Source organism: Colobus angolensis, unplaced genomic scaffold (assembly GCF_000951035.1).
Source record: "Colobus angolensis palliatus isolate OR3802 unplaced genomic scaffold, Cang.pa_1.0 Scaffold46, whole genome shotgun sequence".
In the NCBI taxonomy this organism is placed as follows: domain Eukaryota; kingdom Metazoa; phylum Chordata; class Mammalia; order Primates; family Cercopithecidae; genus Colobus; species Colobus angolensis.
Genome location: NW_012118043.1, coordinates 3892052 through 3914169, shown reverse-complemented (window position 1 = coordinate 3914169; position 22118 = coordinate 3892052). Strand labels below are relative to the sequence as shown.

General features: G+C 40.2%; 1 protein-coding gene across 1 annotated transcript in view; it reads right to left on the bottom strand.

The window, feature by feature from the left end:
- Positions 1 to 22118, bottom strand: part of PCOLCE2 (procollagen C-endopeptidase enhancer 2) — a 72860-nt gene that overhangs the window by 5612 nt on the left and 45130 nt on the right. The window contains exons 4-7 of the mRNA XM_011958077.1: positions 20633 to 20757; positions 16202 to 16338; positions 6444 to 6598; positions 179 to 262 (exon numbers count right to left, since the gene is read on the bottom strand). Of these exons, the coding sequence (XP_011813467.1) occupies positions 179 to 262; positions 6444 to 6598; positions 16202 to 16338; positions 20633 to 20757 (501 nt within the window). The remainder of the gene's footprint in view (positions 1 to 178; positions 263 to 6443; positions 6599 to 16201; positions 16339 to 20632; positions 20758 to 22118) is intronic.

Below are 22118 nucleotides of genomic sequence, written 5' to 3'. Positions count from 1 at the left end.
TTTTTCTCAGTTGTGAAATCTAACAATTTGACCATTCTCGTGTACAGGCAAGTATTTTCTTGGATAAACGAGTGGTGTTACTGACCCTTCGCCATAAATTCATAGGAATTCCTTTGAGATGAAGCATGCAGCCTCAAGTTTCTGGTTAAAGAGAAAAAGACTGGCTTTTCTTTCTTACCAAAGTCACTTGAACAATAGTTGCCCTCCAGAGTCCCCGTCCGTCTACACTGTTGTTGACACAGGACCACCGTGGGCTTTAAACCTTAATTCAAAGAAGACATAAGTTTCAGGAAAAGTGAATTCAAGCATAACTGGTCTTTAGTTCCGAATCCACCCATTTAAACTTATCATTTATTTCCCTGAGCCACCCATCTATCACTGCGAAGACAAAATTTAAAACCATGCAAAAGAAATTCTCCATGCTACCAACTACTGCTCTACTTTCACCAGGGCAACTCAATACCCTCTACTGAATTTTAAACCTGGGATCAAAGATAGCACAAATGTAGCCCTGTTCTCTTCTTCCTTTGTATAAAACTAATGCTATAAGAAAATACAGACATACTCTGAGTGTGTGCCCTGTTTAGAAAAACCCAGAACAACAAATGGGAACTCACAGAACGTAGCTTAATCCCTCACTTTACAAAAGGAATCCTAGGGTGTTCCCCTGAGGACGTCCTTAAAATATGCAATTGCCTCAACATGAGTAGTATAGGTTTTTAGAAATACTGTTCATGTGTAAAGTGTGTTACATCTGTAATTAGATGCAACCAATCACTAAATATTTATTTTGAGCCTGGCACTGGCTATAAGGGTCTTAAGAACTAAGAAGCAGACAAATTTAAAAGTAAACCAAACAGACAAAACACACACAGCAGTTCTTAAGTACAAGTAAGTACAGGTGATGCTGCCCCCAGTAGACATCTGGCAATATCTAGAAACATTTCTGGTTATCACAACTAGAGGGTGCTGCTAGCATCTAGTGGGTAAATGCCAGAGACGCTGCTGACATCCCATAGAGAAAAGGACAGTCCCGGCAACACAGAAGGATCTGGCCCAAAATATAAACAGTGCCAAGGCTGAGAAACCCTGGGTTAACAACGTGAAAATAGTTCATCCTCATAATCACCTTAAAAATATTTCAAAAATAGTTGCTAATTGTTTCTTTCTGTGTGACAATATGCTAGGAAAAACTAAACAGAACTGCGATAACAGAATTGCCCTTGTTGGGTGAATATCCGCAATTGTAACATTGCTCTTCCAACAGGCCCCACCAACTCCTCTGTTAATTTATTATTTATTTGTTTGTTTTGAGATGGAGTCTCACTCTGGGAGTGGTGTGATCTTAGCTCACTGCAAGCTCTGCCTCCCGGGTTCAAGTGATTCTCCTGCCTCAGCTTCCAGAGTAGCTGGGAATACAGGTGTGTACCACCACACGTGGTCAACTTTTGTATTTTTAGTAGAGACTAGGGTTCGCCATGTTGGCCAGGCTGGTCTTGAACTCCTGACCTCAGGTGATTTGCCTGCCTTGGCCTCCTAAAGTGCTGGGATTACAGGCGTAAGCCACAGCGCCCAGCCTGTACCCCCTACTTAACTCCAAAAAGAATCTGAAGCACATAGCAATATTAAAACATATGTAATTTAATGTTAAAATACATATAATAGGTTAAATATGCATTTTTAAAAAGAGCTCAGAAGGTGTTTGCAAGGGAAGAGTCACACCACTGTTCCAGAAGTTGGGAAACTCACTTCAGCCGTAAATTTTTAAATTTACTCAATTAACCGAGTCAAAAAGTTGTGGTGTCTCTGATGGCGGGCCCTTTCCCGGGCCCAGTGGGAACCCACTGCTTCTCAGCCTCGGAAGGTCAGTCTGGAAGTGGGGTGGGCGTCCCACATGCCCTTCTCCCGCTTTGGTGGGGCCTGCTGTCTGGCCTGCGAGTCACTGGCTCTCTCCTTCCCTGCTCATTTTAACTGTCACCTGTCTCCTTGCCCTTCACTCACAAAGCTGGTCCCCGGTTCTCGGCCCTCCCTGGCTGTGTCCCCGAGACTGTTTCTGTGGGTTCACCCTCCCATGCCTGATCCCGCAGTCCCGTGGCCTCATCTACGCCAGGGACTTTCCTAGACACTCAGTTCCGGCCTCAGATGTCTTCATGCTATGGCTGTTCATTGTCAGTCTATCAAATTTAGACCTGCTGGCATCCTGCGTTCTCCCCTTCAAGCTTATTTATTTAATTACTCTATGACTACGTTTTCTTCCATCTTTGATGGTTCAACACATTGGCTGCTCTCATTTTTCCCAACCCATCAACCCTAGCCTGTCTTTACTTCCTTAGCAATTCTATTTCATCTCCATGGTCCATTATTTCAATTATTTTCTACACAATGCCTTAAGGTCCTTCCCCTCTGTCCTTTAGCCCTGTATGAATCTGCAGAGAAATCTGTTTTTCCTGTGCCTGCCCTCAGACAACTGATTACACAAACGGGCCTTCAGCAGAGTGACAGGCTGGAGATCAGCCTACTCTCCGATTTCCACAGCGGTTTTTCAGATTCTTTCTCATTCTCCTAACCTCCCGTGCTGCCACTCCCTTCTCCCTCTCAGAGGTGACCCTGCCTATTTTCCAGGAAGAAGAGAAGCATAGCAGAAAATGTCCTCGAGATCCCCACCAAACCTCCGAGTCATCTTTATACCATCTCTCTTCTTTTCCTCCTCCGAGAGAGGGGACACCGCCTCCGAACTGGAGTCGTGCCTTCTGCGAGTCCTCTGGAGCCAGCCCCTCGCACCTTTGTGGAAACTTTCCTTCTCAGTTTATTGCTTCTGTCTGCCATTGCCTTCTTCTTCTTTGCTAGTTACTCCCATCAACATAAGTAGCCTTAAGACTCTCAAAGCCTCTCCTTCTTCTTTAAGGCCGAAGTTGGGGAATGAGCTACTGAATTTCCTATTTCAATTTGCCGTGTTCCACACTCCCCTCAGCACACACTGTCTGGGTTCTGCCAGCACAACGCCACATACACAGATTGTGCTGGCGTCTCCAGTAGCCTCCATGTCATGAAACCAAATGGAAATATTGTCCTCCCTTATTGGAAGTCTCACCAACGCTTGACTCACTGATCACTCCCTTTTGAAACATTCCCTTCCACGGCTTTCGGCTTTCACAACACATCTTCCCAGTTCTCCTCCCTTCTCCCTCGCCACTCCTTTTCAGTCTCCTTTGCCAGTGTAACCTTCTTTTTTAAAAGCTGGAAGTTTCTAGAGGGTTAATCTCAGCTCCTCTCCTCCTCCTGCCCTCAATCTCTCTCTAGGTCATCTCATTCTTGATCATTGTTTCAACTATCTATGTATTGATGACTCCTAATTTTTTTTTTTTTTTGGCATAAAGACAAACTTTATTGGGCCCCTCAGCACTAGTTCTCTTTCTCCTGCACGGTCTTGGTTCCCCAGAGACGTCCAGTCAGGCGGGCAGCAATGAGACCCACTTTGCAGCCAGCAGGGTCATCTCTGCAGACCGTGGAGGGCTTGCCGATGCACTGGTGGTTGCCGCCTCCAAAAGGATGCTCCATAGGGTTCATGGCCACATCCCATACTCGTGGCCAGCAGTTCCCCTTTGCCTTATATTTGTGGTAGGCTCAGCCAGCCTTCAAGATGGGTTTGTCAATTCGGCCACCTCCAGCCACCACACCAGCCACAGCTCTGTTGGCTGAGAAGATAACCCTCGTGGAGCCAGAGGGCAGCTTCCCACGGGTCTTCTTGGTCTCAGCGTTGTGGGAGATAATGGTGGCATCGTTCCCAGACGCCCGGGACAGCTTGCTACGGCCTCCAGGCTTCTCCTCCAGGCAGCACACGATCATACCCTCGGGCATGGTGCCCACAGGGAGCACACTGCCAATGTTGAGTTGGGCCTTCTTGCCGCAATACACAAACTGGTCCGTGTGAATGCCCTCGGCAGCAATGAACGGCTCCACCCACTTCTTAAACCGGTACGGATCCCGGAAGACCACCTTGGCGAGGCGTGCGTTGTGGCCTGGGTTGTGGGTGATGGGTCACTCTTAAATTTAAATCTGGCTTAAATCTTTCTTTTGGATGGTCGGGCGTGGTGGCTCAGGCCTGTAATCCCAGCACTTTGGGAGGCCAAGGAGGGTGCATCAGCTGAGGTCAGGAGTTCAAGACCAGCCTGACCAACATGGAGAAACCCCGTCTCTACTAAAAATACAAAATTAGCCAGGCTTGGTGGCACATGCCTGTAATCCCAGCTACTCAGGAGGCTGAGGCAGGAGAATCACTTGAACCCGGGAGGTGGAGGTTGCGGTGAGCCGAGATCGTGCCACTGTACTCCAGCCTGGGCAACAAGAGTGAAACTCCATCTCAAAACAAAACAAAAAATCTTTCTTTTGGTCTGGAGACCCATGTATCCCAATGCATAGCATATTCACTGGAAAATCTCACAGACACCTCAAACCCAACAAAGCCACTGCCTAATTTATAAATCCACCTCCAAATCCAGTTCTCTACCTCAGTGAACAGTGGCAGTATCACCCCAGCTGTGCAAGCCCAGGACCTGGGAAGTATTCCTGACACCTCCCTGACCTCCCTAGTCCAATCCCAGCACTTTGGGAGGCCAAGGAGGGTGCATCAGCTGAGGTCAGGAGTTCAAGACCAGCCTGACCAACATGGAGAAACCCCGTCTCTACTAAAAATACAAAATTATTTGTATTTTTACAAATAATTGTAAAATTATTTGTAAATTGACAGACCAAGGCCTGTCACTGTCTCCCTCTCATCTCTTGACTTCTCTTTGAATTTGTGCCGTAGCACAGTTCACCTGGACCAGCACGAGATTCTGATGACCCGCTGGACTTCTACGATTCATTCACCTGGCAGTGGCCACAGTGATCTTTGTAAAATGTGGAACGAATCCTGAACTTTGCTTAAACCCATCAACAGTTTCCCCCACACATAGGATGAAAACAGAAATACTTAGAGCATAGGAGAGAGTTGGCAAGGCCTGAAGATGAAACTAGAAAGAGAGGCTGGGGACAAAGTGTGAAGGGTCTGACATACCACGGGAAGGGGTTTGGGCTCCCATGTGGTCCAATCTGGTAGTCACTAGTCACATGAGGCTTTTCAATTTTAAATTCATCAAAATTAAATTAAAAATTCAGTTCCCCAATATCCTAGCCCCATTTTAAGTGCTCACAGTGGCTGCCATATTGGATAGCATAGCTGTAGACTATACATTTAATGGAAGAACAACATGGTCTATTCGGTGTGATGGGAGCGGGGTGGGGCATGAGGTCGGGAGAAAAGACAGAGGGTATCAAAGATGACCCTGAGTGAGGCTACTGATGCTGTGGACGTGCTTGGGAAAATAAGTGGAGAAGTAGGTTTGAGGCAGAAAATAGTGTGACAAAAACAAGTTTGTATATGCTTTCATTTAAACAGCTACAGTCACATTGTGTCCAAGAGAGAATTACAAATCCATGCTTGCGATTTCAGAGAAAGTTCAGGATGGAGATAAAAGCAGGGGAACCACTAGCTCAATGGGTGTGACCAGATAATTCACTGGAAAGAACATGGACACCAAGGCTTATTGAGCTGAGCTGTAGAAACACAGCAGTTACAAAGAGGCAGTACACATCCAGACCACACGGTGGCGCACTTGCGGAGTGAGAGGAAACGTTAGACCCAGAGGTGCCTGCCTGTACTCAGCCTCAGTCTGGGTGTACATGGAAAATGGGGGCAATAAAGCTGGGCTTATTTCAGCCTATTTTATATCTTAACCTTCAGTCTTTCCTTCCTGCTTTTCCCCCTCCTCCCTAGATTTGGATTTTTAGATCTGAGGCCTGAAATCCCAGGGGGTGGAACTGATAGGCCAGGTACTAGCTACAGAGACCCTGCCTCCCTACATCATGCCTCAGCACCCAGGCCAGTTTCCCAACCAGCCTCTGTACTTTATTGAATATTGTTGTTTAATTTACTCCGATTTGAAAATAAATAAATAAATAACATTTTATATGACATTTTGCTGAGAAGCAAAAAAAAAAACAAAAAACAAAAAATCAAAAACAAACATTGGTAGAATATGAAAAACAGCAAGGCCCTAAAACTTCAACCTAAAATATCACAATTCTATGTAATAAAAAGCAAACGACAATTTTGTCAGTTCCGGAAATGGAAACTTAGGCTTAGAATGATCTGTGCTTATAATAGGCTTCCTAGTCATTGTTCAATGGTCATAATTTTCTCACCGGATATTTTAAAACTATTAGCTTATAAGCATTCTTACCCCCTACACCTTTCTTTGATTAATGCAGTCATATTATTCTCTTACCAAAGCTTTCATCCTATTTAATTTCAAGTATCTTTCTCTTATTTTTTTTCTACTTTAAAAGAATTCTTCTTAAACTCCTAAAGTTTTTGCCACAAACTTCCAAACAGAAAAACTTACCTGTGGTTACAGGGAATGTGGTGGTGACAGGCTGTGCTGTAGTTGCCGGCAGTTTTTTTGGCCTGAATTTGTAGTGACCAATAAACCCATCCGCAGTTAAACTTAAGTCTGATAAAAACTGAATAAGAAGTTCATTTCTCTCAGATACGATTGGCCTAAAAAAAGAAAAATGTGTTTTTAAACATATAAATACTTAAAAGTGGTGCCTCTCTGAAAATGTAAAATTTTCTAGTTCTCCATTAACTTCTGACAATAGAATTACCAGTTGTTTAAACTTAAAAGTTAAAACGTTTAAAAATACCAATTCTAATAGCTAACATTTACTGCGTGTTTGCTCAGCTAGGCACTGTGCTTTATGTGAATTGTCACATTCCACCTTCACAACAACCCTATTTTTATCTCTTTTTTATGGAATAGGCAACTGAAGTTCAGAGAGTTCAAGTGATTTATTCAAGGCCCTACAGCTAGTATGTTGGGAGAGTCAGAACTTGAACCCAGGACCAGATAACTCCTACCACAGAGACTGTGGCAGACACTGGGACATCGCTGGTTTTCAAAAAGCACCTCATGATTTGCCTGATTGGGAAAAGGCAGTTTCTTTGAACTAAGACTCTTGCGTCCAAGCTGGCCTGGGTTTGCCATATGTTGGCTACAGAGCATAAAATGGACAAATCTGGTGAACAAATTCCCACACCCTGTAAGGACACAGCTGAGGGATTCACTCAGTGGGCTGATTATCTTTTCTATCCACCCTGGGCTAAGAAGGCCATGCAAAGGACTTCCATTTCATTTTCAATGGCGGTTCTTAGGTATGCCTGAAATGGAAATATTTCTATTATAATCTCCATTAGCAAAATGCTGCAAAGGAAAAAAAAGAGAGTGATGAATCTGTTTTGGTGTTCATGAACGGCATCACTGATTAAGAGCTCTAATTTTAGGAGCTTCCTGGTTAGCTGGCACTAAAGATTAAGTGGAAATGATAACTGAGGCTCGAAAGCTCTCTTAAATCTTAGGGGATTACTATATTACACAAGATAGTTTCATTTAAGGTTTGCTATTGTTATTTACACAATGGTAAAAAAAAAAAATGCTGTCTGATGAATTCTGTTTAAAAACTAATTCAGAAGTAGAAAAAAGTTAACAAGTTATTTAAATGAATTACCCAGTGGTTTGACTGAACACCTTTTTGAGACATCTTCTCAGCCAATCACTTCTTATGCATCGTGGACAGCAAATAATAAGGCACCTCTTTTGTTTTTTTTCCCTACTGTCAGCTATGCTGAGTGGGGTTGGGTGGCAGAGAGGGTAGATCTACCTGACCCAACCAGTTAGAAAAACTGCATGATCTTGTCCATCCTGAATATACCCTTCTGATCCAGGGGATGGGATGAATCAAAAAGTGAGCTTTGTGATCTACATTTATAGCTTACTATGGATTGACTATTTGTCCCCTCCAAAACTCATGTTGAAATGTAATGCCCAGTGGAGCAGTACTGAGAAATGGAACCTTTAAGAGGTGACTGGGTCATGAGGGCTCTGCCCTCAAGAATGGATTCATCCATTCATCGATTAATGGATAAGTGGGTTAATGGATTAATGGGTAATCATGGGAGTGGGACTGATGGCTTTATAAGACGAGACACCTGAGTGAGCACGCTCTGCCCCCTTGCCATGGGATGCCCTGTGCCACATGGGGACTTTGCGGAGGGTCCCCACCAGCAAGAAGGCTCTCCCCAAATGTGGTCCCTTGACCTTGGACTTCTCAACCTCCATAACTACAATCAAGAAATTATTTTTCTTTATAAATTACTCAGTTTCAGGTATTCTGTTATAGGCAACACAAAATGGACAAAGACAGTTCCAGCCACAAAAGTGATCAGGTTATTTAAATATTGCTTCTGAGATTCAAGCCTTTCATGAAAATATTCTATCATGCGTTTGAAAAACACTTCCATTAAATAAATAAAAACAATGCACTAAACACAATTCTCACAATTACAAATAAAACATGTTAATTTTGTTTAAATAAAATTACAAAAAAAGCACTTATAAGCAGCAAAGGAAAGACTCAATCAGGTCAGCCTTCTAGACACAATGTTATAATTATATGATCATTCACTGCCTTTTCTATGAATTAACTTTGGGGGTGCTATATTGGAAACTGAATTTTCTCAAGGAAGAGTATTTTAGGAACAAAGACATATTTTTGTTCTGTTGCAACTGAGCTTTAGGATAAATGTGACAGAACCACAGTGCCACAAATGTACTGGGGGCCATGTTACATCTGCAAACTGTTATAAATCACTAGGCAGACAAGAGGAAATTTCACTTAGATCCGCTCTACATTGGCAAATTCCAAGAACGGACTGAGATGCTGTTTCATGTCGTATAGAGACAGTTACTGTTAGCTGGCTCAGTTATCATTCCATAGCCATCCTGTCCTTCAGTCACTATAGCCAACCAAACACCATGTCCTGCCAATTTTGCCTCCTAAATATTTCTTGATCCACATCTTCCTCTTCATCTCTACCACCCTTCTCCACCTCCTCAACTGTACCTGAACCATTGCAACAGCCTCCAAACTAGCCTCCCTGCTCACCTTGTCTAGGACGGGGGTTCTAGAGCCTCTGGTCCTGTCACGCCTGGCCTAAATTCAGTTGAGTGTTACCATCTCTGCAGCACACAGAAGCCAACTCAACCCTCCTGCCTCATCTCTATAGAGGCCCCAACTCAAGGTTTTGTCTGTAGAAATAACATACATCTCTCCTGTATATCTTTATTAATGGAGTTACCTCTGCTTGAGATGAGCCTGTCCTCCCTGCTCTCTCTTAACTCCAACTCTTCCTTCAAGACTCATCTTTGAGAGGCGCAGTCTCCTTTCAAAAGCTTTCCCTAATCACTTGTCCAGACTGGGCCAAAGAACTCAGAAACCCACCCAGGACATTCATTAGCCAATTTACTTATCTGCTTTGTTTTGTTCCGTCCCAGTACTTATCTTTGCAGTTTTAATTTATCTTTGTATTCCAGGTGCCCAGCACATAGCTGGGGAGTAATCAATATTTCTGAACAGAATTCTTAATGGCGTTGATCTACATTGAATCAAACCAAGTATGATGGGGTGCCGTCTACCTATCCCCAGTGCTCCTCCTGCTCATATTTTAACAGGGAAAAGCTCCCCAAACAGGTTTTCTCATTTTCTGCACTGCTCTAACCCAGAAGTATTCTAACTGTGAAAAATACTCCTTTGGATAAAAGTGTTAGTCGGTGAGCTGGCAGCCAAGCTCTTCCAGTCAAACCCCTGGTAAATGAGTGACGCTCAACAGTGGCTGCCGGTGCTGCCCTTCCTCCACCCTCGTGGAGGCAGCCACTACCCTGAATTTTGTGCTTCTCATTTTCTTGTTTTTAGCTATAGATTTATCACACATATGCATCACTATGCAATATGTTGTATAGGTCTGCACGTTTTTAAACGTCATAAATGAAAGGGTATGGTGTGCATTTTTCTTTTCTTTTTGTTTTTGTTTTGTGTTTTTGAGACAAGGTCTCACTCTGTCGCCCAGGCTGGAGTGTAGTGGCGTGGTCTTGGCTCACTGCAACTTCCGTCTTCCAGGTTCAATGGATCCTCCCACCTCAGCCTCCCAAGTAGCAGGGATTACAGGCAGAAATGCACTACCAGGTGACATTAATTGCTTTGTATTTTTAGAGACAGGGTTTTACCATGTTGCCCAGGCTGGTCTCGAACTCCTGAGCTCAATGATCCACCTGCCTCGGCCTCCCAAAGTGCTGGGATTGCAGGCATGAGCCACAACGCTCAGCCTTTTTTTAATTAAAAAAAAAAAAAGCTCATTCAACATTATAACTGCTTTTATAACATATTAAAAAAAATTCAACATTATGAGATTCATTCACTGTTTTCATTGCTATCTAGTGTGCCCTATAACACAATTTAAAAATTCTCTTGTTGATAAACATTGGGCTATTTACTCTCTCCCACCCTCATTACAAACCTTATTGCTGAGAACATTCGTGTATATGTCTTGGGGTGCAAAAGTGGTTATACCAATTTACACATCTTTCAAAGGTTTATTCACTACGCAGCTTTCTTCCTTTGGGAATGCCTTTTAATGTCTTTTACCCCCTTTTTTTTTTTCCTACTGGGTGGTCATCTTTTCCTTATTAATTTTTAGGATTTCTTAATACATTCTGGAACCTAGGCCTTTGTCAAATGTATGTTATAAATACGTTTCCATCTGTGCCTTTTCTTCTCCCTCTCTTTCAGGTATATTCTGATGAACAGAAATTCTCATCTAAGTTTCTCATTTAAGTTTCTAATCCATCTGTCATTGATTTTTTTGTGTGATATTAGCTATGAATATAATTTCCTTTTTCCATATGAATAAAAATAGTCTAGGCCCCATTTTTCAATGAGGCCATCCTTTTCCTGCTGACTGATGGTTCTCTGTGACAGGCCCAATCCGCAGATATATGTGGATATGTTTCTGGCATCTCCTTGTTGTTTAATTAGCCAGTCTGCCCATCACTCTTTCAAAACCACACTGTCTTAATTACAACATCTTTCTGATAAGGTTCCATACATGGTAAAGCAAGTCTTCCTGCCAGGTTCTTCTCCTTCAGAACTGTCTTACTTTTGCCCCCTTCTTCCTATCCCCTTGCAATCCCATGCACATTTTAGAATTAGATTGCTAGGCTTAATGGAAAACCATTTTTAACATTTTTAAATGATATTGAGTCTTCCTATTCATGAGCATTGTATATAGCTCCATTTATTTAGGTCTTTTAAAATATGTTTTAGCAAGGTTTCATAATTTGCCCTATTAAGGCACATTTTTATACTTATTCCTGAGCAACATTTTTAGTGCTTTTAAAATCATATATGTTTAAAATATATAAACTTTTAAGTTCAAGCTATTTAAGAAAAAATATTTGTGAATAAAATGATGTTTCCATTATAAGTCCACAAGTCACACTTTAATCTGGTAAGGTACAAAGTTAAATTAATAAAGTTTCTAAATTCAAACTAACCTTGAACTCCTAGTCACAGAGTATTTTTTCATACATTGCTAAATTCGGCTTGCCAAGTTTTTTGTTTCAAGATTTCTTTTATATCATACTGATAAATGAGATTGGTCTCTAATATTCTTTTCTTGTACTGTCCTTACCTTGTTTTTGGCGTCAGGTTCATACTAGCTTTATAAAATTAGAAGTGGAACAATCACTATTTTTCTCTGGAAGATTCTGTGCAGTATTAGAAACATCTGTATCTCAAATATCTGTCAGAACTTTTCCTTCCTTGACAGGAAAACCTTTAACTACTGATTAAATTTCTTTAGTGATCATTTGGCAAATATGGCTTTTTCTTTCTCCTGTGTCCATTTTTGCTTGAAAAAACTATTTTCTCCAGTTGCTGGATGCAGTGTTCTCTATTTGTCTATTAAACCAAGCCTGTTCATTGTTTTTCAAATCTTCTACCTCCTAATTTCCCATCTTTCTCTCATTAACAGTTAATCTGTTAATTATTGAAAGAGATGTGTTAAAAATCTCAACTATAATAATGAACTTTGTAGGTCTGCCTTTCTTAATTTTTTAAATTTTTTTGTTTCATATAATCTTATGTACAAGTTTACAATTTTACAATTATTACACCTGCCTGATAAACTGGATCTTTTATCATTTATATAGCAACTATTTCTGGTAATGCTTTCTGCCTAAAATTGATTTTTTCCTGATATCAATGAAGCTATGCCAATTTTCCTTCAATTAGTGTTTGCTTCTAATCGTTTTTATATCCTTTTATTTTCAAACTCTCTGTTTTTATTTTGGGGGATGTGTCTTGTAAACAACATATAACTGGACCTTGTTTTGTTATTTAGTGTAACACTGTTTTCTACTAATTATTTGGTCCATTTGTATTTATATTGATTACAGACATATTTATAGATATACTCGTATATCTATCTAGACGGTAGATACATTTCTACCATCTTATTTTGTGCTTTTTGTCTTTTGAGACAGGGTCTTGCTCTGTCACCCAGGCTGGAGTGCAGTGGCGCGATTATAGCTCAGTGCAGCCTCGATCTCTTGGGCTCAAGGGATCCTCCACCTCAGCCTCCTGAGTAGCTGGGACTACAGGTACATGCCACCATTCCCAGTTAATTAAAAAAAAAAAAAAAATTGTACAGATGGTATCTTACCATGTTGCCCAGGCTGGTGTCAAATTCCTGGGCTCAACTGATCCTCCAACCGCAGACTCTCAAAGTGCTGGGATTATAGGCTTGAGCCACCACGCCTGCTTTGTCATGCTTTTGAAAATATTTCTCATTTTTTCTTTTCTTACTTTCTTTTGCACTGAATTTTTTGTCACTTCACGTTTCCCTCCACTGTTTTGCAAGTTAAAGACCGTATTTCTACTTTTCTCAGAGGTCATTCCAAATTTAACATCCACATTTTCTTTAGCATATTATAAAGTTAATATCTTCACCCTATGCTCAAATTTTCTTTGGAGTGCTTCCTTTTGCATGTCAGTCCTTTATACTGTGATCATTATCTTTCTGCGTCTAGTACATGAGGATGCAGTGAGGGTCTGCTGGTATGTTATATTATCAAATTTCCTTCAGAATCTCTAGACTGAATTCATTCAAGACATATTTCTCAATTCCCTAATTCTTTCTGTAACTGTCTTATCAGCTATTTGACACAAGTACTAAGTTTCTTGTTTTAAATTCTTACGCCTCTGTTCTGGGAATTCTACTTGGTTCCTTGTTAAATCTGTTCGATCATTTCTTAAAGATTCTTGTTTCTTAGTCATACTTTCAATGGCCTGTACTTTGTAGGCTATTGATTGACTTTCTGTAAGCACAATGATTTTACATTCTGTATCTAATAATTTTAAGAAATATAATCTCTGTGGGTCTGATTATACTGTTTGTTTCTACTGACTCTGTTTATCTTGGCTTTCCTTTCAGTTTTGTGATTTTTTGATTGGGAGTTTACATTCCTCGAAACTTTATAAGGATTCTGAAGCTTAAGTTCAGATGCATTCTTCCAGAGACTTGTGTTTTCATCTGTCAGCTCCTGTGGGCATTATCAACTTGGAAGCTTTAAACTAAATTCTTGACCTGTTTTTTTGGGGACAGTCAGGTAGTGTAAATTCTAACCCCAAATGCTGGCTGGTTTTTGGTTAGAAATTCTCATCGGAGACTATCCTTTCCTTCACCAAAAGCCAAGGCAAAAAACAGCCAGTTTTCCTTATCTCCCTTAAGGAAGAGAGAAAGTTAGCTTACTTATATTGGTGTCACCTTCTCTGGGTCCCTTTTCTATACATGCTGTGTGGTCTTTGCTCCGAACTCCCCTTGCCTGGACCCCGAGCTTTGTCTCTTGTCCGCAAGCACGGTCTGTTAGAATGAAGTGCTAGGCCTCCAGGAACTGGCACATGCCCTGGGGGAGCTGCCACCTTCAGCATGTGCTTCTCTCTCTGGCTTTGGGCTTCTTACCACTTTTGACCTCTGATGAATTCTCTTATTTGTTGTCAACTCAGCAATGTTTTCAAAATTTTTTCTTAAACTTTAAGGAACATTGCTTAGTGTTTATGAAAAGTTTTTAAGGATATCTTATCTTACATATTGCCAGAAAATGCAACTTGAAATTACTTTTTAAAGGTATTTGGAAATGAAGAGGAGAGACATGGAAGAAAAGCTAGAGCAGGACACAGTCAACAGAATTTATAACTTTTTTTTTTTTTAATTTGGGAGAACTTAGGTTTATAGGCTATGGGGAAGGAATAAAAAGGGAGGTAGAGGATAAACATGAAGAAAAAGAGGAGGGTTAATTAATGGAGGAAAGTTTCAAGGGGAAAAAGGAGGAAGGAAGACATAGATGAATGTGTTGGCTTTCAACAGGGTGTGGTGGTCCCCAAAAATGTCCACATCCTAATCCCTGACCCTGTAAATATGTTTCTTTATATGGCAAAGGGGCTTTGCAGATGTGAGTAAGACTCTCCAGAAGGGGAGAGTGTCCTTTATTACCTAGGTAGGCCCCAAATGTAACCAGTGTCCTTGTAAGAGGGCGATTTGACTAAGAAGAGGAGACAGAAGCAGTGACTGAAGTGACACGCTCTGCCAATGAAGGAAGAGGGCTACAAGCCAAGGCATGCAGGCAGACTCTAGAAGCGGAAAAAGCCAAGGAAACAGATTCTCTCTCAGAGTTTTCAGAAGGAAACAGCCCTGCCGACACCTTGACTTTAGTACAGTGAAACTGACTTCAGACTTCTGGCTTCCAGAACTGTAAGAGAATACATTTGTGCTGTTTTAAGTCGCTGCATGTGTGGCAATTCGTTACAGCAGCAATGGGAAAATAATTATCTAGGAGTTTAGAAATAGGCCCTTCTCCAATATATTCATCTGTAAACCAAATTTGGGTATGGTTATGCTTAAATTATAACTACTATCTTGTATGTATTAAAACATTCTTAATATTATCAATGTAAATGTAAATGAATTGCAATAGAAAAATACCTTCCTTTAACTCAAATATGTCAATGAAAAATCATAGTAATGCATATAAAATCAAGTGATGCATATAATCTAATTATGTTTAAGCAACAGAGTAGAAAAGGGTATTTAAATTGGCATAATGGTGACTTGAAGGCAAGCTGCAATAATTTCAGCTGTTGCTTTTACTAATATTGTCAGTGAACTTGTGAAATACCTTGCACCAAAATACAGTTATATATCGGACCAGAATACAGCAGAGTTCAGTAACTTGCTCAGTGTCACACAGTTATTAAGTGGCAGAACTCTTGGCTCCATAAATGTTTGTTGAATAAATACATGGTACCTTCAAGGTCCACTTAGCAAAAATTTGGATAGCAATGTGAGGGGGAGGCATAAGGCCTCAGACAGTCCAGGACAGATCTCTGATAAGGTAAAATCATTTGGGTTTGTCGTAAACTTCTGGGTTTCCTTGTCTGGATCCCTGGTATTCGGCCCCCTGGTTGTTTTTGTTTTATCTTGTTTTCAGAATTTTCCCATTCCACTCTGATGCTTGATCTCATTCTTACAGGGCAGTGATGTATCCAGGTACCTGGCTCTGCATCTTACCCTGGGGTATCACCAGCTCTACCCGTTTCTGTTTGGCTGTTGACACTCCTGTTAATGTTGTCTCAGGGTCTGGGCTGGCTATTCTTCGTTGGTGGTGCTGACTCCATGGTTATGAGACTTGTAGTGGTTTGGATCTGTGTCCCTGCCCAAATGTAATGTAATCCCCAATGTTGAGGAGGGGCATGTGTGCTGGGAGATGACTGGATCATGAGGGCGGTTTCTCATGGCTTAACACCATCCCCCTTGATGCTGCCATTGCCAGAGTGAGCTCTCTGCTCTCTGGTCATTTAAAAGCATGTGGCACCTCCCCCAGACCTTGCTCCTACTCAGGCCATGTGATGTGTGTGCTCCCTCTTTCCCTTCCACCATGATTGTACGCTTCCTGAGGCCTCCCCAGAAGCAGAAGCCTCATGCTTCCTGTACAGCGTGCAGAACCCTGAGCCAATTAAACCTCTTCTTTTATACATAAATAACCCAGGTATTTCTTTATAGCAGTGCAAGAACTGATTAACAGAGGACCCAATAATTTAACAAAACAACAACAACATAAAATTTTCCAGAAAATAAATGTGATTGGGAAACTGAACAAGAAACAAGTTTAGAGCCATAAAACTATTAATGACATAAACAGGTGCTACTTACGCAGGTGGACTATCACCACAATACTTTCCTATTCTTTCAGCATCATTGATTTCTCCGCCATTAAACACAGCCACATAATCATATCGGCAGTAGTTATCTCGCTCCACATCAAATTTCTCAAACTTTAATTCTATAAGCTTTAGAGAAAGCACAATAGAAGTGTCAAATATTAATAGCATTGTTGAATAACCTCAAATGGAATTCTTCCTCTCCCCAGATTTGGAGGATACTACAATTTTCCTTTGTAAAAAAAGTATGCATTATGTTGAAGTGCTTTTTGTTGCATATTTCTTTAGTTAAAAAAAAAAAAAAACTGTGGTATTCTTTTGCTTTTCATTGTAATCTTTCCAAAAGATCATCTCAAACTCACTCTAGTTAGGATATTAAAGTTAAGAATTCTGTTCACTTACAGCTACAAAAGTATGGGAACATTATGTAATGCTAGCAACCTACTTTAAGACTATAATTGGTTTTGGAGATCTATTGTACAGCATGGTAACTATAGTCAACAATAATGTATAATAAACTTCAAAATTGCTGAGAGTACTTTTTTTTTTTTTGGAGACAGAGTTTCACTCTTATTGCCCAGGCTGGAGTGCAGTGTTATGATCTCAGCTCACTGCAACCTCTGCCTCCCGGCTTCAAGCAATTACCCTGCCTCAGCCTCCTGAGTAGCTGGGATTACAGGCACCCGCCACCACACTCGGCTAATTTTTATATTTTTAGTAGAGACAGGATTTCACCATGTTGGCCAGTCTGGTCTCGAACTCCTGACCTCAAGTAATCTGCCTGCCTCGGCCTCCCAAAGTGCTGGGATTACAGGCATGAGCCACCATGCCCAACCAAGAGTAAATCTTAAATATTACCACCACCCTCCACACACAAACAAAAGAATAACTATTTGAGGTGGATATGTTAATTACTTTGATTGTGGTAATCATTTCACAATGTATACATATATCAAAATACAATGTTGCACACAGTAAATACATATAATTTTCACTTATCAACTATACTCAATAAAGTTGCAGAAAAAAAGAAAAAGAGAAAAACAAGACTGTAATTGGATAATTGGATGTGTGTTGTAGTGGGAAAAGAGTCTATATACCCTAATAGAAGCTAATAGAAATAAAAAGTATTATCTAAGATGCTCCTTATATTAGCCTATGTCAGGGAGGAGCAGTGTGTGTGCATATATGTTGTAGGAGGGTGAGCTGAGTGAGAGAGTTCTTCCTCTTTTGAGGGAAGGAGACTGACATTTCTATCCGATGTAAAGGAGTCAAATTTTCAGGACCAATTATTCAGGGAAGTGGAATTGACGGCAGTGTCTTCTTGAAGTATGTTTGAAATGTGTGATACCGTGCACAGCCTAATCGGGATGTGGTTATTTTTGAAGAAGTTGCATAGGAGCACTGATCTACAAAGTCAGTGTTAGGATTTTAGTATTTCTCCATTTTTTGCACTAGTACCAGTAATAGTATCCTAAATTATTCAAGTGAATAGGAAATTTTGATTAAATAGGCAATCAATCATTCCCCATACAAGCAGATGTTTAAAAGAACATTTCCAACATGTGAATGAAAGGAAATCTCACTGGATTTATTACTACCTACAACAGCTGGGCAGCAAGTGAGCAAGAACCCTCCTTGCTACTTCAGGGAAGATAAAGGGCATTAATTCCTATTAGCTAAAGAAGACTCACACACAGTACTCCAGCTGAAGATGATAATAGCAACAGCATCACAGGTGGACACAAAGGTAATTTTGGCTTTGAACATAATTGCCGCATATCTTCATACTGAACTACCTTTTAAAAAGTCAGTGCCAGTGATAGGTGAATAATGCTTATTCATACTTAACGCGGCTTTAAATTGTATTAAAATATTTCCTCTTTGGGTCCAGTGATTTCTCACCACTTACTAATAAAATGCTTTCCAGGTTATCAAAAAAATTGGCGAACTTTTTCTACTTAGAAATTAGTCACAAAGGCTGGGCGTGGTGGCTCACGCCTGTAATCACAGCACTTTGGGAAGCTGAGGTGGGCGGATCACGAGGTCAGAAGATCAAGACCATCCTGGCCAACACGGTGAAACCCCATCTCCAGTAAAAATACAAAAAATTAGCCGGGCGTGGTGGTGTGTGCCTGTAGTCCCAGCTACTCAGGAGGCTGAGGCAGGAGAATGGCCTGAATCCGGGAAGCGGAGCTTGCAGTGAGCCGAGATCGCGCCACTGCACTCCAGCCTGGGCGACAGAGCGAGACTCCGTCTCAAAATACATAAATAAATAAGTCACAACAGTTTTTGCTGAGAAGATTTTAAAAAGTAAAGAAGATAAAGAAAAAAACTGTGGTAACAAATGAAGGTAAGGTGATTCTTTAATAGAAGAAAATTCCAGTAAAATTCCTTCAGTAGAATCATTCCCTTGCATAGAAACTATTTAGGACTTAATTTTCCCATTCTATTTCTCTCCTTTGAGAAACTGCCAGTGATTTCAAACACAGTGATTAAGAACTCAATTGACTGAAGCCAAAAATCACATGAATAAAATAAACATCAAACATAAAATATAAATGATCAAAGGGAAGAATGGGAAAGAGATGCTTAACCATAATCTGCAAGTATAATTAAGTTGGAATTATTTGGTCAAATATATTTACAAATGTTACAGAGAAAATGATCAATACAATTTCAAGAAATACATAAAGGTTTAAATGTTTCAGAAACGGCCGGGCGTGGTGGCTCAAGCCTGTAATCCCAGCACTTTGGGAGGCCGAGATGGGCAGATCACGAGGTCAGGAGATCGAGACCATCCTGGCTAACATGGTGAAACCCCGTCTCTACTAAAAATACAAAAAACTAGCCGGGCGAGGTGGCGGGCGCCTGTAGTCCCAGCAACTCGGGAGGCTGAGGCAGAAGAATGGCGTAAACCCGGGAGGCGGAGCTTGCAGTGAGCTGAGATCCAGCCACTGCACTCCAGCCTGGGCGACAGAGCAAGACTCCATCTCAAAAAAAAAAAAAAAAAAAAAAAGTTTCAGAAACACAATTTTTAAAGTTACTTTAAACTATAAAACATTCAACAGACTTATAAAATCTTCCATTATTAAATAAATGGCCATATATTTCTTCTTAAAAATAAAACCAAGTTTTGGGATTATGATCAGTGTTTATGTCTGTGTATATGTTCAAATCACTAACTTGCATGGTATATTAGCTTAAATAATTTTCTATGAAAAAAAGAAATATATGACAAATGGTATCTGTGCAAGCCATATGAAAGGTCAATTTAGAAAAGTTTTTTAAAAACAATATCATAATGTTTACCTCATAGTGTTTGGATTAAAGTCTATAGTGTTTCTAATAGTAATAATTTTTATAAAGTTATCTTTAACGGTCCACAAAGTAGATTTCATCTGTTTCCATGCTAAGCTCTTTCCTGCAATTAATATGTAAAAGTGGTTCCCAGAAAGGGTAAAAATTGTGTATGTAACCACAAATTAATAAATACTAGAAAAGTTGACCCTCTCTGTGGATTATTTTAGAACAATGAATAAAGCTTTTTGTGGGGAATCTGCACATATTTTATTTTAAATGACAACCAAAAACACCCTAAAGCAGACCAGCTTGTTCTTTGAAGAGATAATGTGGCTTGCTTTTGCTGGCTTTGTTAAGGAAAAGCATCCACACTTTTTGATTTAGTGACTAGGATAACTATTACCAGGACATGATGGGTTTGTGATGTGAGCAAATGGTAACCTGAAATGTCCATGGACCCAGGGATTTTTATCCTCCCACAGTTAGTTGTTGCTGCTTATAATATCCACTGCAGGGTTAAACAATCCTATGTGGCATTTGCCTACCATTTGTATTTTTAAAACTGTTTTGAAAATTGTCATTATATAGCAGGAAATTAAATGCATGACTTTGCAAGTCAAAAAATGCAAAGGCTAGGCCGGGAGTGGTGGCTCACATCTGTAATCCCAGCACTTTGGGACGCCAAGGCAGGCGGATTACCTGAGGTCGGGAGTTCAAGACCAGCCTGACCAACATGGAGAAACCCCGTCTCTACTAAAAAAATACAAAATTAGCCAGGCGGGGTGGCGCATGCCTGTAATCCCAGCTACTCATGAGGCTGAAGGGGGAGAATCGCTTGAACCCAGGAGACGGAGGTTGCGGTGAGCTGAGATTGCACCATTGCACTCCAGCCTGGGCAACAAGAGCGAAACTCTGTCTCAATCAATCAATCAATCAATCAATCAATCAATCTGGGGTTTTCGCATGAAGAAATACCTGTGTCCAGGAGCCTTCCTCTTCTTGTATCCCTTAGCTCTCGAATAGACCCCACAACCAGAGGCTCTTGAGAATTCGTGGGCCCCTCCCACTGTCTGGGCAATTCACACATGCATGCTTTCTTTACACTTCCAGGGAATCTCACCTGATTCTTTGGGGCTACAATGTGCCACACACAAGTGACTCCTGCAGGGTAATCCCGGTCTGGCCAGTTGGGGGTTTTAAAAGAGCCGGAAGGTCTGTCAAGGCGTCCTCCACAATACTGATCCCCTTCAAGTATTAAACAAGGAAAAAAGTCCACAAGTTTATGTAGATTACAGCAATACAACCACGTGAAGATTAGGAATGTGGGATCTTTGGTGAGAGTACAGTAAATAAAGGCAATGGCAGAAGCGCTTACATTTTGTCTTAAAAATATGGTTACATATATAACCCCCCAACACACACAATAAATGTCTCCCTTACCTGACATAGCGTATCAACACAAGAGAGGCGAGAAGTAGACTCAGGGCCTCTTTTCTTTTTTTTTTTTCTTCTTAGACAAGGAAGACAAAACATTTGAATTTGCACTCATTCAGAAAGCTTGTAGGCTCAAATAATCACAGAGATGTGAGGGTTCCTCAAGGCACTGGTATTTAGTAAATACCCAGGGACAAAATTTGAATTAGTTGATATAGACAGCTCTCATTACTAGAAAACTTTACATGTTTTATATATATATATAACATGTAAATTATACATATATATGTATACATATATATACATATATATAAAACATGTAAATTATATATATATTTTTAATAAGTTTTAAGAATAAATTTGGTTTGTAAAAATAATACATTTATAAATTTTCAGCAGTACAGGAAGGCATAAGGAAGAAAGTAAAAATCTACCCCCAAATCCCTAGTTTCAGCCACCGAAAACTAATCACATTTAATAGGTGACAAATAACATTTCAGGCATCTGTACTCATAGGTTGCACATGTACCTATAGGTTGGCAGAAATAATGTAAGAATTATTTTAATACGAAGTTCTAAATTTAATTTTACTTGAATGTAAATAACAAAAACTGAACTGAAACTAAAATAATTATACTTTAATGGAATATTTCTTTGACACAGAGTATAATCATTCTTAAACTTCTAAATTTAAGAAAATGTATTATAAAAATGGAGGTTGGAATAATTTCTAAATCTCCACTTAATGAAAAATTTCAAGTATATACAAAGTAAGTAGAATAATATAACGTCCTCCTACATATCCATTACCCAGTTACAATAATTGTTATCATTCTATTATTCTATCTATATTGTTACCCACTCCCCACCACCGGCTTCATTGTTTTTATTATTATTATTTTACAGGTTTTTGGGAGATAAATTCACATACTCTGAAATGCACTAATCTTAGCTGTACAAACTTGAAAAATGGATACACCTGTGTAAACCACACGCCTATGATACAGAATCCATTTCCCACTAAATTTGTGCACCCCTGCCCATCCTGCCAGTTCTCTATACTACTTTTCTGAAAAACTTCCCCGTAGATGAGTTTAATTTTTTATTATTATTATACTTTAAGTTCTAGGGTACGTGTGCACAATGTGCAGGTTTGTTACATATGTATACAT